The sequence below is a fragment of the Myxocyprinus asiaticus genome, chromosome 25 (assembly GCF_019703515.2).
Source record: "Myxocyprinus asiaticus isolate MX2 ecotype Aquarium Trade chromosome 25, UBuf_Myxa_2, whole genome shotgun sequence".
Taxonomy (NCBI): Eukaryota; Metazoa; Chordata; class Actinopteri; order Cypriniformes; family Catostomidae; genus Myxocyprinus; species Myxocyprinus asiaticus.
In genome coordinates this window covers 12,867,711-12,887,711 of record NC_059368.1, presented here as the reverse complement: position 1 = coordinate 12,887,711, position 20,001 = coordinate 12,867,711, and the positions used below count along the sequence as shown (strand labels likewise).

Sequence of the window (20,001 nt, the reverse complement as noted above, 5' to 3'; positions counted from 1 at the left end):
ATTCTTCTAAAAATCTTTGTGTTCAGCAGAAGATGCAAAGTCATACACATCTGGGATGGCATGAGGGTGAGTAAATAATGAGAGAATTTTCATTTCTGGGTGAACGATTCCTTTAAGACAAAGGTTTTTTTGTGAAACATCTAATGTCCCAAAGACTTTTGCACAGTGCTATAAATGCTATATAATATGCAAATACCATACTGTACATACACAATATACAATATACTTTCCAGGAAGCCTTATCATGGGGCCTTGTCCAAAAGAGTATGATAATACCATAGTGCAAAACAATGCTGGATACTTGTGTGGACCATGCTGTAATATGCTGTCTATATTTACCTTGTTGAAAAGAGAAAACATTAATGCATTTTCACTTACTCTACACAATACCATGATAATACAATCATTTCATGGTAATTTCAAAATACAATCGAAATAAGAGTCGATAAATTCGGTTCCTTGGGATTTTCTATGCCTCACACTTAATGCATCATTAATGTAGATTTTTTGGAGTGACAATTAATGTGTCTCAGTTGGAATACAGTACACCAACAGGAGAGCATAGGGAGCTATCTACTATTTTTCTTTGTAAAGGGCACATGAATCATCTCAGAGAAAATGTGTCCGGACAGAGTGTGGTGCTTTGTGTGTGAGAGTGCATGTGTGTGTATGCAGATATATAAAGAGTCTACTCTACTTCCTGATTGTGTCAGTCCTTGAGCCCTCTACAGGCAGCTGTGGGAGAAACAGTTCCCTCACATACTGGTTGAACATGTCTGTCCAGATCCTGAGTTGATGTGCTGTGTTTTCATTACAGAGCCCAAGAAGCGTCATTGCAAAGTCCTGTTTGAATATGTGCCTCAGAATGAAGACGAGCTGGAACTGAAGATTGGAGACATCATTGACATCATAGAGGAGGTGAGCAGCTTTGTCATTTATCATGCAGTTTGCATAATCTGTATTCACTGTCAGTACTGTGGATGTTGTGTTCGAAATCAATGGAAAACACATGCAACAGATTTAGTTCTGTATAAGATGAGATTTTGCATGCATTGTGTGACAGACGTTGTTTGCAGTCAAGGTCAATTAATCAACTGTCAGTCATCTCCTCCTGACACTTTTGACTGATAACATGAAAATGGAACACAGTCTGTTTCTTTCACTCATCCCAGCTGTGTATCACCTTCTTGTTAGAAATGTCTTCTCTTAGCTTTATATTGCAATGTTTTTGGCTGTATTCGCATACAATTGCAAATCGCAGGATCATAAATTGTTTTTCTGATTTGTCACAAATTAGGTGTCATTTGCATTTCCTATAATTGTCTCTCTCTTTTCATCTCAGCTTTTTATAATGGGCTAATTCTTTGTTTTTGTTTGTTTGCTGTCATATTGTTTGATTAAGAGTGCACACTACAAATCAAAAGTTTGGACACTGAATTTTTGCTTCCGTGGCCTGTATGATGATGAATGTTTTGCGCTAAATCTTATGCATAAATGCTTGAAATGAGTCTTGCAGACAAATATAATTTGTGACTTTTGCATGATTTTCTTTACCAACCCAATAAAACATAGTAGTAAATGAAAAGCAGCTGACAAGTGCCCACCCTACATGTAATCTGCAATACTGTTTAAAAAGCATCCAAGGTGGATAACGGAAGCTAAAATATATAGTAGTTTTGTGGTCATTTGTGGACTTTTATTCTAAAATGTGGAAAGTAGTACTTATAAAGAATGCATGTGTGTGCACAAGCTTTTGACGGATAGTGTACCGTTTTAATATTGTTTTCTTCCAAACATTCATTCTTCTTTGTCCTATATAAAGTTATGAACATGTTGCATTTAAATAATGAGACTTGGACTGTATCGTTGTTTGTGCTGACTGCATGTTTTGTAGGTTGAGGAGGGCTGGTGGAGTGGAACCATGAATGGGAAGTCTGGACTCTTTCCCTCCAATTTTGTGAAAGAAATAGAATCAGTTGAAGACACAGAGACCACCGACGTTACAGACGAGCCAGGTACTGCTCAGTTACTTGTGTGACACATTCTCAGTGAGGGCATGTCCTTACAAGAAAACACTCAACAAAGGCCTTTGTTGCCTTTTGGTACATTTGAGGTTATGTGTGGTGTAGAGCTGCACGATTCTGAAGAAAAATTCTTATTTCAGTGATTGACAAAACCTGGACATAAGGGTACTAAACAAAGTAACGTAATTTACTAAAGGTTCTGACAAAATGTTCTCTGCTTCAGTCTATGCAAAAATGCAAAAAAATTCTAAATCAAATATATACATTTTAAATGTCCCAAGTCCACAAGGGGGTGCAACAAATACATTATAAACCAAATAGTACCTTGTGATTATTGCAACAACAAAGAAATCATGTTAAATATGGCATAATAAAAGAAAAAAAAAAATGATTTAACCTTTTTCTGTTAAGTAAAAAGCAAAACGAGCTGAAAAAAGCTTCATTAACATTTCTATGTTAACTTGGTATTGCATTTGTAAGCAAATATGCAATAAAACACTTATTTTACAAAAGTTGTTTATAAATTAATATTAACAATTTAAATTAAAACAATGAGGCCTTCAGTGTTTCTCTCGTAAACATTGCTTCAAGCTTGTAAAGGAATTATTCAACAGCCAGTAATTAAAGCTTTTTCAGTAAAATGTTTTTCAGCAACAGTAGCAATTAAACATTTAAAAAATAATAATATAAAATATTAAAGGTAATTTAATGCAAAACGAAACTACTTAAATACTTGACACTCTTTACTGTGTGATAGATATACATTAATACTGATTTGATGCAGTAAGAGTGCCTGAATGCCTATAACAAACAGCATGCAGCTTATATACATTTAGAGATAGCACAGATCTAACATTTTGAAGAATTTGTCCCGTCTGCTTATACATTAACAGCTGTGTTTGCTTTAATATCTCGTCAAGATAGCGCAGATTTAATCCCGTCTGTTTACACTCTCGTAATTAATTAACAGCTGTGTTTACATTAATATCACCTAAAGAGGGGTATTTTGATTAAAAACAGCGCAGAGTCTCATGCAGGAGCACTGCATTCATCACAAGACACAAGCGTACGGGTAGACACACGCATGTGAGAGTTTGAGAGCAGCCGACTGTAATCAAACAGCGCATGGGAAGTGAATTTAGTCAGATCTTGGTAATGCCATCATTTTTTAGCATCGGTTGCTATTAAAATATTAAACTGAACAGAGATTCTCTCACACTCCAAGCTAATCGCAGCTGCATCCTGCAGTTTGTAAACCACTGTGGTAGACAAACTTCTTTGGCCTTTGCATTTTAGTTTATTCAGCATCTCGTGCAGGAGCTCTGTGTTTTGCTGATGCCATATAAAGTTAATCAACATTTAAAAATGCGTCTTGAAGTGAATTTCGAATTTAAATTTGACCACCTTACAAATGCATGTCACTGGAATGTTAATTTACAGTACATTACATCTTTGTCATTTAGAAATGAGATCACGTGAGTGTCTGAATCGAGATTGTGATCTTTTAACGATTAATCGTGCAGCTTTAGTATGGTGTGTGTTTGTGCTGTTTTAGTCTTCGTTATGGCATCTGAACTTTTGTAAATTTTCTGGGGGGTGTGGGTGTGATGCTAACTGGAGTGGCCTGACAGCAGCTGCTAAAGGAATAATTCACCCAAAAATAAAAATTGTCACAATTACTCCCCCTCATGTCTGTCTTTTCAATACAATGGCAGTTGATATAGGGACTCACTTTAAAGTCCAAAAAAGGCACTTAAAGGTTTAGTTCACCCAAAAATGAAAATTGTCTCATGATTTACTTTTAAGCCATTCCAGATGTGTATGACTTTCTTTTTTCAGCAGAACCGAAGCAAAGATTTTTATAAGCAAATTTCAGCTCAGTTTGTTCATACAATGCATGTAAATGGGTGCCATCAGGCTGCTGGCTGTTTGATGGTCCAAAAAGCATATGTAGGCAGCATAAAAGTAATCCACAAGACTCCATTTGATCAATTAATGTCTTCTGTAGCAAACAGATAGGTTGGTGTAAGAAACAAATAGATAATTAAAATGTTTTAGCTTTAAATCATTGCTTCCGACCAGCGCTCTATTTCTGTTTGAAATTACTATCGCATGATGTTCGTTCCTGTGTTGCGTACAAAGTGCATGCTTCCGACTTGCGCATGCTTCATGACGCGCCATTGCGCTTACGTCACTGATGCTTCGACTGCTGTCAGGTAGCGATTTTTTTTTTATTTTGTTATTTTTTTTATCAATTAATGTTTTACACAAACCTATCTGTTTGCTTCAGAAGACATTAATTGATTGACTGGAGTAGTATGGATTACTTTTATGCTGCCTAAATATGCCTTTTGGACCGTCAAACAGCCAGCAGCCTGATGGAACCCATTTACATGCATTGAATGGACAAACTGAGCTGAAATCTGTTTATGAAAATCTTTACTTCAGTTCTGCTGAAGAAGGAAAGTCATACACATCTGGGATGGCTTAAAGGTAAGTGAACTATGAGAGGATTTTCATTTTTGGGTGAACTAACCTTTTAAAGTCTCAAAAGTATTCTATGCAACTCATGGATTACAATTTAAGTCTTCTCAAGGCATTCGTTTATGGTGAGAAACAATCTGAAAAGTCATTTTTCATTGAAAACCTTGACATCTGTTACGCATTCATGAGAAAAACTTATTTAGCAAATAGCTGGATTTTTTTATTATGACATCTTGACTTGCATTATCAAAACATTAAAAAAATAAAAAATAATGTGTTCACAGATAACAGAGATGGCACCTCTAGCCCCACATCCCCTCACCCAGGCAACGGGGTCATGGCACAGCCAAAGAAAGTTAAAGGCATTGGCTTTGGTGACATCTTCAGAGAGGGCTCTGTAAAACTTCACAAAGTCCAAAAAGCGTCTTCTGAAAGCGAGGAAAAGAAAGAAAAAGTAAGTTTGGTTTCTGCAACTGACCAGGTCTTATATGCCTTCCTAAAAGCCAATAATCAGAGATATACTGCAGGACCAAGAGCAATATTTACAATAATGACAGCAAACACTTTACTGCCAAGAGAGAATCCTGATTGTCACAGCCAAAATTAATATGTGAAGTTTCCCTTTAATGGAAACCCATAGTTGGATAAGATTTATTAGTATTAATGATGCCGGAACTTTATATTAGAGTAATTTAGCACATAATGACGGCTAATAAAGTTAGATCATTGTCTTGGCATGTTTGAAAATCAGTACTGCCCATTCCCCGCAGCCACAAGCAATGGAGCGTTGAAGGGTAATTACATGTCTAACTGCTCTACAAGCCTTGCCAGTGATTGCTCAAGTCCTTGCTGTAGAGCACAAGGCAGACAGTCTCATTGTAAGACCTTCCTTATTAGGCAATATGCCTCTATTTTTGGATTTTATTATTTAGGGTGGCTGTTGCCAGGCTTTCTGACATGGGCCAGTTCTCTTAATATCATTTCTGTTCTGGATGGTTCAAACTGACAGCAGAACATCCCTTGCTGTGCCTGTTTCTGTTATGTCTACACAGAGTACACCCAGCTGAGTGTTAAGATTTTGCAGATTTTGTTTGCCAGCGGTATCAGTGTAATGTTTAGCTCTGTTTCTAGAAGCTGGATGTGCCTTTGTTTCGTATTAGTTTTAAAGGCAGTTGATTAAAACTTTAAAGGACTGTTCCAGGTTCAATACAATTTAGGCTCATTCGACAGCATTTGGGGCATAATATTGATTAAAACAAAATTATTTTAATTTCATTTTTTAAAAAAATAAAAAATAATAATTACATTAAGGATCATACAATGAAAGTGAAAGGGGCCAGTCCATGAATGTGTAAATATAATTTTAGTGTAATAAAATTGCTTACTAATGTTATCTGTGTAAAGTTATATGCAAAATTACAACTTTGCTTAATGACACTAAAAACATGTTAATGTTTATAATGTTCACATTTTGTGGCTATACTTTTGAAACAGTGACTGACTGACCCTATTTACTTCCGCTGTGAATGCCTTACTGTAACCGTGATTTTAGCTTAAAAAAAAGCAAAGTGAATCAAATCTGTTTTGTGGTAATCAACAATATGCCAGAAGTGCGGTCATTTGAGCTTAAATTTGATTGAACCTGGAATATTCCTTTAAAAACTTCATCCTTAACAGGTACATATAATAAGAGAGCGCTTTTCCTTGATCTTTTGAAAAAAGAAAAAAAAAAGTTTATGTACTATGAAAATGTACTTTTAAGTTTCAGAACTGAAAACTTCCTCTCCAGTCTATGTTGAAACTAAGCTTTTAAAACGGAAATAAGGAGGAAGTAGGATGAATAAGTACTGTTATTACAAGAACTAAAAATAAGGGTAAAATGAGGAAAAATAATCTGAGCAGTTCCTGTCTGTGTGTAGCACATGTCTCTCTGCATATTCTAATGTTAGAAACAAGTAGCTGAAGTTAATTTCTAACAAGGTCCCTGATCATTTCATGTTGACCTTAACAGTTTGAATGGTCATTTCTTATGTGAAGAGGGCATTTACATACACATCTTTAAGACTCTGTTTACACCTGGTATTAAGATGTGCTTCGGGTGATCCAAACACAAGTGGTCAGCGTTAAATACAGGTCTAAAAGAGGTCTAAAACATTTTGTGATCGGATCACAAAAACCACATACAAAGATAGTCAAAATTGCATGTGACCACATCACTTTTGAGGTGTTAACACTATCCATCCTGATGTGTCCCACTCACCTGCCAATCAACCACTGCGCTAAAACAAGAGTTTAAACTTTACCAGTAATGTGCTGCTTTATAAGAAAGAAAAAAACATACGATCGTAAAATTTGAAAAAGTGGATACATACACAGGCATGAGAACTTCACAGATCTTTTTTAGTGTGTGTCTGATATCAACATGCAGTGACAGATGAGAAGCACACACATTTGAAGCTCCGCTAACACAGGTACACCACTAAAACAATGGATCATTTTACTCTAAATGTTTCATTTGTGCTTAGAATAAAATTCAACTGCTTATGGGGGAAAGTTTTTTTGGGTTTGGCTGGGTTTGTTTGCGCTGTCCTTGTCTTTTCTGATTTTTTTGCGGTTTATTATCATGCAGTAACGCAATAACATAGTGATTGATGTTTGTTGTCATGAAATCAGAGACCGTCCCCTCGAAATCCAAACACAAGTGGTCACAGGAGACCCAGTTAAGTGACCAAGTGTAAACAGCGATGTGTCTCACCTGACCACATGTGATCGGATACCAGGTGTAAACGGGGTCTAGAAGTACAGCTGCTAAAATGCCCTTTTTAGTTCTAAGGGTAAGAGAGAGGTGGAAAATAGTAATGAAAAACTAAATTCTGGGGCAAAAATTCTGGGCAAAAATCTTGGCTACATTATAAATGAAAATTATGTTTAAAAAAAATGTATACTATGATCATCATTTACTCACCCTCATGCCATCCCAGATGTGTATGACTTTCTTCTTCAAAACACAAAAAAAGATTTTTAGAAAAATATCTCAGCTCTGTAGGTCCATACAATGCAAGTAAATGGTGATCAGACTTTGTAGCTCCAAAAATCACATAAAGGAAAAATAAAGTAATCCATATGACTCCAGTGGTTAAATCCATATCTTCAAAAGCGATATAATAGGTGTGGGTGAGAAACAGAACAATATATAAGTCCTTTTTTTTTTTTTACTCTAAATCTCCACTATACCTTTCACTTTCAGACATGAATGTGAAACTACACAGGCACCACATGTGATTTTCAGATGTAAAAGTGAAAGTGGAGATTTAAAGTAAAAAATGGACATAAATGTTGATCTGTTTCTCACCCACACCTATTATATAGCTTCTGAAGATATGGATTTAACCACTGGAGTCATATGGATTACTTCTATATTTCCTTTATGTGATTTTTTTTTGGAGCTACAAAGGTCTGATCACCATTCACTTGCATTGTATGGACCTACAGAGCTGAAATGTTCTTCTAAAATGTTTCATTTGTGTTCTGCAGAAGAAAGTAAGTCATACACATCTGGGATGACATGGGGGTGAGTATATGATGAGAGAATTTTCATTTTTAGGTGAACTGTCCCTTTAAGTCATTTTGGTCTTATAGTATTTATGTCTTTTAACCTTTAAACCCTCTCTTCCTTTCATGTGAATCCATCAATTTCATTCAGATCAGTATAATCATCAACTACATCTCTTTCATTCAACCTTTGAACTCATAATGTTGCACAATATGTTGTATGGGTCAGAACAGTTTACTTAAAACCTGTATATGTCATAATTTTGTTTCCATTTAAATACATTGGTTTCGCCATCTTGACTCTGGTGTTATGCAGTTGTTCAAAAGCCAAGACTGAAAACAGCACACCATCATTTACTCTGTACATATGTGAGAGTGATCGTTGTTTATCCTGCCTCCCTCTCATCCTGGCTTGGCTAATGTTTCTTAGAGTCTGACCCATTCAGTGTGCAACCACATGTGTTTGTGTGGCTGCTGTGTCAGTAAACCCATTTGTGGTTCTGCTTCATTTTAGCCAATTCCATCATTACCATCTACCACAAAACCCACCCCTCTGAGCACTCCTGAACCCCCTAAAGGAGAAAAAGAGGCAGAGAGCAAAGGAAAAGGTGAGTGCATGGGAAGGAATGCTATGAAGCAGTGTGTGATGTATACTAAACTGAGATTTTTAGTAATTAATGATGCAGTGATTATGACTGATTGGCATGATCTGAGTTTTCATCCTTATCAGAAACCATTTTCCTATTGGACATTAGCTATAACCAAATTATACATTGGCTTGCATATTTGTTAACAGGGTGGTGCTAATAGCAACATTTTATGTTAATCAATTTGTTAATTTTATTTTAATCAATGACATTTTAACAATTTATGAATTTCAAATGTTTATATGGCCAAGTGTGAGCATTTAACAGCAGAAGGATGTCATTTAATTAAGTAATTTACAATATTAAAGCGCAGCACGCTTCAGAATGATCGAGAGGTGCCGCTCTGTCATAATTCACACACACAAACAGATTGCACGTGATGCACATATTGCATTGTGTTTAGTGTAAAGTGCATCTGTAAACACAAACTCATCCGGTGCTCCTCTGAAATCTCAACTCAAGAATTTGAGCATTTTATTCAGAATGTGGATCTTATTAAAAATAACCACACAGGAGGAACTCAAATGTCCGTCTAAATAAAAGTTCAGCCAAAATAAAAGCTGTTTAACTGGACATGTTAAATTGAAGACATTCAGACAGAAAAAATATTACTATTATATAAAATAAAACATTTAATATTCAGAGTAATAGCAATGGTACTACTAATAACAACAAGAATAAATGTTTTTCATTATCATTATTATTTATAATAATAATTATTAGTAGTAGTAGTATTTTTATTACATCTAACCAATATCACAAAAACAAGTGTACTGAATATCAGCACACTGTTTCAGCCGTAGCAGCCTTGTGCCAGAGGTAATCAGATTTTTGTTGGTAAATGTATTCATACTGTGTTGTGCATGATTTCATCATTTGCATTTTTTTTTTTTTTTTTATTTATTCGATTTTTATCCGATTAAAGTTTTGTATTAATTTGATTAAAAACTGCTTTTGATGATAACATTTAATTCAAACATATAACATGGAATCCAGAAGAATATAAATGGAAAATCCAGAATTTGCAACTGCAAGACTTTATGTAGTTTTTATGTGATTTCATCAGTAGTCTAAAGCTATTATTTATTGCCGAAGTATCGATACCAAGGAACCTGGGCTGGATTTGAACCAAAGCCAAAATTTTGGTATCAGAGAGACCCTATTCCAAACCCATATAACTTTCTTTCTTCTTAGGAAACAAATGGTGATGTTCTGATAGAATGTCAGCCACAGTCACCAGTCTTTTTTCATACAGTGAAATTGAATAGTGACCGAGGCCTATATAATTTTTTTATGGGGATAAAAAGTCACATGGGTTTGGAACAACATGAGGGTGTGTTCTGATGACAGAAGTTTTTCTTTTTTTTTGGATGAACTATTCTTTTAACACAAAAAAATTTAAAAATTGGCTTTGACAAGTACATACAAAATATACTAGCAATTTGCCTGATTACTGTACTTAATTAGGAACTTTTATTATTAGCATTTTTTTTACTTTTTTTTTTTTATCTGACTTTAAGGATTCCATCACCAAAAAATTATAATTCTCTCATCATTCCATCCCAGATGTGTGTGACTTTCTTTTCTTTCTTCTGCAGAACACAAATTTAGATTTTTAGAAGAATATCTCAGCTCTGTCTGTCCATGCAATGCAAGTAAATAGTGACCAGAACTTTGAAGCTCCAAAAATTACATGAAATCAGCATAAAAGTAATCCATCAGACTCCAGTGGTTAAATCCATATCTTCTGTAGTGAAATAGTAGGTGTGGATGAGAGACAGATCAATATTTAAGTCCTTAATTTAAAAATAATTTAAGTGTGTTCTACAGAAGAAACAAAGTTATACACATCTAGGATGGCATGAGGGTGAGTAAATGATGAGAACATTTTATTTTTGGGTGAACTATCCCTTTAAGGTACGTTAGTGATTCTAATAAAAGACATACAAAGCTCTACTAAAAGATCAGTGGCTAAAGCTCTGGTCATAGCTCATGTTTTATAACAATTTTTTTTAACAACCTCAGTGGAAAATTACAATCAAAAGTTTATCTGGGATAGCAATATTTTATTTTCTCCCTAACCACATATAGCATCACATTTATGGAATATTGAATGATTTAAGTCACCAAAACAAAAATATGATTAAAAAAAAAAATCATGATGGATCAACATGTTTATAAAAAAAAAAAAAAAAAGGCTAATGCTAAATACTGTTTTCATGGTGGACAAGAGATATTTATGGCAGGTAAATTGTCTTAATTTTTGTTAGTTTGTTAGTATTTATAGCAGTAGAGTTACTCTTGTTTTTAAATTATGTATAATGAATTACTGAATGCATTTGCTAAAGCTAACACCAGCAGGACTCAAGAATGCTACTGTAGTTATCTTTAAATCATTCGTGTGAAACCTAAGTCAAATAAACTGCCAATGTGGTATCTAAAGTTCTTCGCTCTTAAGTCAAGAGTTGTTGCAAGATTAGACAGATTAACCAAACTAATGATTTGTATCACCATTTCATTGATGTATTGTCTTTTGTAATTATGTTTCTCTGCAGTAAAAGATTACTGCAAGGCCACCTTCCCCTATGATGCTACTAACCAAGATGAGCTGGATTTAAAAGAGGGTGACATCATCCATGTACTGAGCAAGGTATGTTCGACAGCAGTGCCGGTCCTCCCTATTCGCAAACTACGCAAGTTGCAAAGGGCCCCTGATCTGCCAGTCGGCCCCCATGCTGTCAAAGATGTCTAAGGTAGCCTCGTACTGGTATTTTTTGTTGTGCAAACATGACCATAATGATACAAATTTGTATGAAACGTGCAAATAAAAATGTAATGTCAGATGTAGAGGAGTTGGGGGGGGGGGGGGGGGGCGGTGTTATGATTTTTTTCATTTCCGTTTTGGACATGCGCCAGGTAATGACATAACATAGTAGTACAGAGACATTGCCATGGTTTTGAAGCAAAGCTACCGTCCATCTGGAGCAGAAAAAAATTACAAAAACACACCAGGAATGTGAAACAAGAGAGCATGAAGGTATGTACTTTATTATCATATAACATTTTTAAAACGTGACATTGTCATTAGAGAGCTCATACACATCAAAGCATGCAAAATCAAAATGCGACATGTGTTTTAGATTGTAGAAGAAGCTAAAACCTGTTCAGTCATTCAAGCTCTGCTGAATGTCATGTAAGTGCTTCAATAAACAATTTTTTTTCACATTTAGATAAATATTGCTTGATTCTCATATGTTTACTTCATATTTCTTGAGGAAAAAAAACATTCATGGTTTTCTTTAAGTTTTGCGGTCCGAAAAGCATTCAACTTTGAAACTCTCATTTGTGTTCAAATTTTTCTGAAAGCTAGATGGTGCTAGAGCATTATCTTTGGCAAGCATTTTTCAGCTGTCAGTCAAAATTGAATTTCATTTGTTTTATTGTTTATTTGTCTACCTTCCATTTTAATGTTTTTTTTTATCAGTCTGCATTCATTTATTCTTGTTCATTGTTTTATTGTCTTTGATCTGTTTTACTTAAAAAAAATAAAATAAAAATAAAAATAATAAATATATATATATATATATATATATATATATATATATATATATATATATATATATATAGCTCTGAAAAAAATTAAAAGACCACTGCAAAATTATCAGTTTCTCTTTATTTACTATTTATAGGTATGAGTGAGTAAAATGAACATTTTTGTTTTATTCTATAAAGTACTGAAAATATTTCTCCCAAATTCCAATTAAATATTTTGCAGAAAATTACAACTGGTCAAAATAACAAAAAAGACGCAGTGTTTTCAGACCTCGAATAATTTTAAACAACACAATGCTAATGTTTTAACTTAGGAATAGTTTCACAGTGGGTGCGAGACACTGTGGCTTGAAGGCCTCTTCAGGTCTCCGTCTTACCATTAGATGACCAGGTGGAGGATCGTGATGATCTATGCGTGCTTCAGCACGGCTGGAATCGGGCAGATTCATCTTTGTGAAGGATGCATGAATCAAGTCACATAAAAGGTTATCCTGGAAGAAAACTTGCTTCTTTCTGCTCTGACAATTTTCCCCAACTCTGAGGATTGGTTTTTCCAGCAGGACAATGCTCCATGCCACACAGCCAGGTCAATCAAGGTGTGGATGGAGGACCACCGGATCAAGACCCTGTCATGGCCAGCCCAATCTCTAGACCTGAACCCCATTTAAAACCTCTGGAATGTAATCAAGAGGAAGATAGATGGCCACAAGCCATCAAACAAAGCCGAGCTTTGACTCATGAAAGCTGTGATTGAAAACCAGGGTTATTCCATCAAATATTGATTTTTGATCTCTTCCTAAGTTAAAACATTAATGTTGTCTTGTTTAAAAATTAATATGAACTTGTTTTCTTTGCATTATTTGGGGTCTGAAAACACTGCATCTTTTTTGTTATTTTGACCAGTTGTAATTTTCTGCAAAAAAAATGCTCTAAATGACAATATTTTTATTTGGAATTTGGGAGAAATGTTTAATATATACATATAAATATATTCATTTTACTCAAACACATACCTATAAATATTAAATCCAGAGAAACTGATAATTTTGCAGTGGTCTCTTCATTTTTTTCAGAGCTGTATATACTGTATGTATATACAGTTGTGCTCAAAAGTTTGCATACCCTGGCAGAAATTGTGAAATTTTGGCATTGATTTTGAAAATATGACTGATCATGCAAAAAAAAACTGTCTTTTATTTAAGGATAGTGATCATATGATGCCATTTATCATCACATAGTTGTTTTGCTCCTTTTTAAATCATAATGATAACAGAAATCACCCAAATGGCCCTGATCAAAAGTTTACATACCCTTGAATGTTTGGCCTTGTTACAGGCACACAAGGTGACACACAGGTTTAAATGGCAATTAAAGGTTAATTTCCCACACCTGTGGCTTTTTAAATTGCAGTTAGTGCCTGTGTATAAATAGTCAATGAGTTTGTTAGCTCTCACGTGGATGCACTGAGCAGGCTAGATACTGAGCCATGGGGAGCAGAAAAGAACTGTCAAAAGACCTGCGTAACAAGGTAATGGAACTTTATAAAGATGGAAAAGGATATAAAAAGATATCCAAAGCTTTGAAAATGCCAGTCAGTACTGTTCAATCACTTAATACGAGGTGGAAAATTCAGGGATCTCTTGATACCAAGCCAAGGTCAGGTAGACCAAGAAAGATTTCAGCCACAACTGCCAGAAGAATTGTTCGGGATACAAAGAAAAACCCACAGGTAACCTCTGGAGAAATACAGGCTGCTCAGGAAAAAGATGGTGTGGTTGTTTCAAGGAGCACAATACGACGATACTTGAACAAAAATGAGCTGCATGGTCGAGTTGCCAGAAAGAAGCCTTTACTGCGCCAATGCCACAAAAAAAACCTGGTTACAATATGCCCGACAACACCTTGACATGCCTCACAGCTTCTGGCGCACTGTAATTTGGAGTGACGAGACCAAAATAGAGCTTTGTTTGGAGAGAGGTCAACAAGGCCTATAGTGAAAAGAATACCATCCCCACTGTTAAGCATGGTGGTGGCTCACTGATGTTTTGGGGGTGTGTGAGCTCTAAAGGCACAGGGAATCTTGTGAAAATTGATGGCAAGATGAATGCAGCATGTTATCAGAAAATACTGGCAGACAATTTGCATTCTTCTGCACGAAAGCTGCGCATGGGATGTTCTTGGACTTTCCAGCACGACAGTGAACCTAAGCACAAGGCCAAGTTGACCCTCCAGTGGTTACAGCAGAAAAAGGTGGAGGTTCAGGAGTGGCCATCACAGTCTCCTGACCTTAATATCATTGAGTCGCTCTGGGGAGATCTCAAACGTGCGGTTCATGCAAGACGACCAAAGACTTTACATGACCTGGAGGCATTTTACCAAGACGAATGGGCAGCTATACCACCTGCAAGAATTTGGGGCCTCATAGAAACTACTACAAAAAATGGCACGCTGTCATTGATGCTAAAGGGGGCAATACACAGTATTAAGAACTAAGGGTACGCAGACTTTTGAACAGGGGTCATTTAATTTTTGTCATTGTTGCCATGTTTTGTTTTATGATTGTGCCATTCTGTCATAACCTACAGTTGAATATGAATCCCATAAGAAATAAAATAAATGTGTTTTGCCTGCTCACTCATGTTTTCTTTAAAAATGGTACAGATATTACCAATTCTCCAAGGGTATGCAAACTTTTGAGCACAACTGTGTGTATATGTGTGTGTGTGTGTGTGTGTGTGTGTGTGTGTATATATATATATATATATATATATATATATATATACTGTGTATATACACTGATCAGCCACAACATTAAAACCACTGACAGGTGAAGTGAATAACATTTATTATCTCGATACAAAAGCACCCGTCAAGGGGTGGGATATATTAGGCAGCAAGTGAACATTCAGTTCTTGAATTTCATGTGTTGGAAGCAGGAAAAATGGGCAACCGTAAGAACGTAAGGATCTGAGTGACTTTGACAAGGGCCAAATTGTGATGGCTAGACGACTGGGTCAGAGCATCTCCAAAATGGCAGGTCTTGTGGGGTATTCCTGTTATGCAGTGGCTAGTACCTACCAAAAGTGGCCCAAGGAAGGACAACCGGTGAACAGGTGACAGGGTCATTGGCGCCCAAGGCTCATTGATTGGCATGAGGATCGAAGGCTACCCAATCCCACAGAAGAGATACTGTAGCACAGACTGCTGAAAAATTTAATGCTGGCCATGATAGAAAGGTGTCGGAACACACAGTGCATCGCAGCTTGCTGCGTATGGGGCTGCATAGTCGCAGACCGGTCAGAGTGCCCATGCTGACCCCTGTCCAATGGGCACGTGAGCATCAGAACTGGACCATGGAGCAGTGGAAGAAGGTGGCCTGGTCTGATGAATCACGTTTTCTTTTAGATCATTTGGATGGCCTGGTGCGTGTGCGTCATTTACCTGGGAAAGAGATGGCAGCAGGGTGCACCATAGGAAGAAGGCAGGTTGGCAGAGGCAGTGTGATGCTCTAGGCCAGGGGTGTCAAACTCGGTTCCTGGAGGGCCACAGTCCAACAGAATTTAGTTCCAAACCTAATTAAACACACCTGAAGCAGCTAATCAAGGTCTTCAGGAGTGCTTGAAGATTACAAGGAGCCATTTTGGAGCAGGGCTGGAACTAAACTCTGCAGGGCTGTGGCCCTCCAGGAACTGAGTTTGACACCCCTGCTCTAGGCAATGTTCTGCTGGGAAACCTTGGATCCTGGCATTCATGTGAATGTTACTTTGACACGTACCACCTACCCAAAGATTGTAGCAGACCACGTACACCCCTTCATGGCAGCGGTATTCCCTGATGGCAGTGGCCTCATTCAGCAGGATAATGCGCCCTGCCACACTGCAAAAATTGTTCAGGAATGGTTTGAGGAACATGACAAATAGTTCAAGGTGTTGACTTGGCCTCCAAATTCCCCAGATCTCAATCCGATTGAGCATCTATGGGATGTGCTGGACCAACAAGTCCGATCCATGGAGGCCCCACCTCACAGCTTACAGGACTTAAAGGATCTGCTGCTAACATCTTGGTGCCAGATACCACAGGACACCTTCAGAGGTCTTGTGGAGTCCATGCCTCTGAGTCCGAGCTGTTTTGGCAGCACAAGGGGGACCTACACGTTATTAGGCAGGTGGATTTAATGTTGTGGTTGATAATATAAATATATATATATATACTGTGTGTGTGTGTGTATATGTATGTATATGTATGTATATGTATGTATGTATATATATATATATATATATATATATATATATATATATATATATATATATATATATATATATATATATATATATATATATATAAAAAAATACAGTTCAAGTCGGAAGTTTACATACAAGTCATTTTTTTAACCACTCCACAGATTTCATATTAGCAAACTATAGTTTTGGCAAGTTTAGGACATCTACTGTGTGCGTGATGCAAGTAATTTTTCCAGCAATTGTTTACAGACAGATTGTTTAACTTTTAATTGACTATTTCACAATTCCAGTGGGTCAGAAGTTTACATACACCAAGTTAACTGTAGTTTTTAAGCAGCTTGGAAAATTCCAGAAAGTGATGTCAAGACTTTAGGCAGTTAGCTTTTGATAGGCTAATAGGAGTCAATTGGAGGTGTACTGTGGATGTATTTTAAGGCCTACCTTCAAACTCAGTGCCTCTTTGTTTGACATCATGGGAAAATCAAAAGAAATCAGCTAAGACCTCTGAAAAAAATTGTGGGCGTCCACGAGTCTGGTTCATCCTTGGGAGCAATTCCAAACGCCTGAAGGTACCATGTTCATCTGTACAAACAAGAGTATGCAAGTATATACACTATGGCCCACACAGCCATCATACTGCTCGGAAAGGAGACGCATTCTGTCTCCTAGAGATGAACGTAGTTTGGTGTGAAAAGTGCAAATCAATCCCAGAACAACAGCAAAGGACCTTGTGAAGATGCTGTAGGAAACAGGTAGACAAGTATCTATATCCACAGTAAAACGAGTCCTATATCGACATAACCTGAAAGGCTGCTCAGTGAGGAAGAAGCCGCTGCTCCAAACCCCCCATAAAAAAGCCAGACTACAGTTTGCAAGTGCACATGGGGACAAAGATCTTACTTTTTGAGAAATGTGCTCTGGTCTGATGAATCAAATATTTTACCGTTTGGCCATAATGACCATCGTTATGTTTGGAGGAAAAAGGGTGATGTTTGCAAGCTGAAGAACACCATACCAACTGTGATGCATGGGGGTGGCAGCATCATGTTGTGGGGGTGCTTTGCTGCAGGAGGGACTGGAGCACTTCACAAAATAGATGGCATCATGAGGAAGGAAAATTATGTGGATATATTGAAGCAACATCTCAGGACATCAGCCAGGAAGTTAAAGCTTGGTCACAAATAGGTCTTCCAAATGGACAATGACCCCAAGCATACCTCCAAAGTTGTAGCAAAATGGCTTAAGGACAACAAAGTCAAGGTATTGGAGCGGCCATCACAAAGCCATGATCTCAGTCTGATAGAAAATTTGTGGGCAGAACTGAAAAAGCGTGTGAGAGCAATGAGGCCTACAAACTTAACTCAAATACACCAGTTCTGTCTGGAGAAATGGGCCAAAATTCCAGCAACTTATTGTGAGAAGCTTGTGGAAGGCTACCCAAAACGTTTGACCCAAGTTAAACAATTTAAAGGCAATGCTACCAAATACTAACAAAGTGTATGTAAACTTCTGACCCACTGGGAATGTGATGAAAGAAATAAAAGTTGAAATAAATAATTCTCTCTACTATTATTCTGACATTTCACATTCTTAAAATAAAATAGTGATCCTAACTGACCTAAGACAGGGAATGTTTTTTACGATTAAATGTCATGAATTGTGAAAAACTGAGTTTTAATGTATTTGGCTAAAGTGTATGTAAACTTCTGACTTCAACTGTGTGTATATATACACTGAACAAAAATATAAACGCAACATGTAAAGTGTTGGTCCCATGTTTCATGAGCTGAAATAAAAGATCCCAGAAATTTTCCATACACATTGATTAGATTAGATTAGGGCCTAATGAATTTATTTCAATTGACTGATTTCCTTTAATGAACTGTAACTCAGTAAAATCTTTGAAATTGTTGCATGTTGCATTTATATTTTTGTTCAGTGTGTGTGTGTGTGTGTGTGTGTGTGTGTGTGTGTGTGTGTGTGTGTGTGTGTGTGTATATATATATATATTGCCTAATATTGTGTAGGTCGTATTGTGTAGGACCTCGTGCCACCAAAACAGCGCCAACCCGCTGGTCTGTTGACCTCTCTCCTCAACAACGCACTTCCGTCCACAGAACTGCCGCTCACTGGATGTTTTTTGTTTTTGGCACCATTCGGAGTAAATTCTAGAGACTGTTGTGTGTGAAAATCCCAGGAGATCAGCCGTTACAGAAATACTCAAACCAGCCAGTCTGGCACCAACAATCATCCATGCGATTATCTAATCAGCCAATCGTGTGGCAGCATTGCAGTGCATAAAATCATGCAGATATGGGTCAGGAGCTTCAATTAATGTTCTCATCAACCATCAGAATGGGGAAAAAAATATGATCTCAGTGATTTAGACCGTGGCGTGATTGTTGGTGCCAGATGGGCTGGTTTGAGCATTTCTGTAACTGCTGATCTCCTGGGATTTTCACGCACAACAGTCTCTAGAATTTACTCCGAATGGTGCCAAAAACAAAAAACATCCACTGAGTGGCAGTTCTGTGGACGGAAATGCGTTGTTGATGAGAGAGGTCAACAGAGAATGTCCAGACTGGTTCAAACTGACAAAGTCTATGGTAACTAAAATAACCACTGTACAATTGTGGTGAGAAGAATAGCATCTCAGAATGCTATTTTGGCGGCACGAGGGGGACCTACATAATATTAGGCAGGTGGTTTTAATGTTGTGGCTGATCTGTGTGTGTATATATATATATATATATATATATATATATATATATATATATATATATATATATATATATATATATATATACACACACACACACACACGTTCTTGTTTCAACTGTACTTTCAACTTTGCCACAACTATTGTTTTAATGGGATAGCTCACCCAAAAATGAAAATTCTCTAATCATTTACTCACCCTCATGCCATCCCTGATGTGTATGACTTTCTTTCTTCAACAAAACACAAACAAAGATTTTTTTAGAACAATGTCTCAACTCTGTAGGTGCCATAAATGTTAAACTCAAAAGGCACATAAAGTCAGCATAAAAGTAATCCATAATACTCCTGTGGTTAAATCCATGTCTTCTGAAGCAATATCATAGGTGTGGGTGAGAAACAGATCAATATTTAAGTCTATTTTACCATAAATTCTCCTCCCTGCTCAGTAGGTGGTGATGTGCACGAAGAATGCGAATCAGCAAAAACAAAAGAAGAATGTGAAATTGAAAGTAAACGTTGACAGTGATAGTAAAAAAGGACTTAAATATTACATTGTTTCTCACCCACACTATCATATCGCTTCAGAAGATATAGATTTAACCACAGAAGTCTTATGCATTACTGTTATGCTATGTTTATGTGCATTTTGGAGCTTCACAATTTTGGCACCCATTCACTTGCATTGCATGGACCTACGGAGCTGAAATATTAAAAATCTTTGTTTGTGTTCTGCAGAAGAAAGAAGGTTATACACATCTGGGATGGCATGAGGGTGAGTAA

General features: G+C 36.7%; 1 protein-coding gene across 6 annotated transcripts in view; it reads left to right on the top strand.

Annotated features, from left to right (window-relative positions):
- The window catches only part of LOC127415715 (CD2-associated protein-like), a 92,554-nt gene that overhangs the window by 33,624 nt on the left and 38,929 nt on the right, over positions 1-20,001 (top strand). For all 6 annotated transcript variants that reach the window (XM_051654555.1, XM_051654551.1, XM_051654550.1 and 3 more), the window contains exons 4-8: positions 818-918; positions 1,895-2,015; positions 4,793-4,962; positions 8,575-8,668; positions 11,263-11,357. In XM_051654555.1, coding sequence (XP_051510515.1) covers positions 818-918; positions 1,895-2,015; positions 4,793-4,962; positions 8,575-8,668; positions 11,263-11,357 — 581 coding nt within the window. The remainder of the gene's footprint in view (positions 1-817; positions 919-1,894; positions 2,016-4,792; positions 4,963-8,574; positions 8,669-11,262; positions 11,358-20,001) is intronic.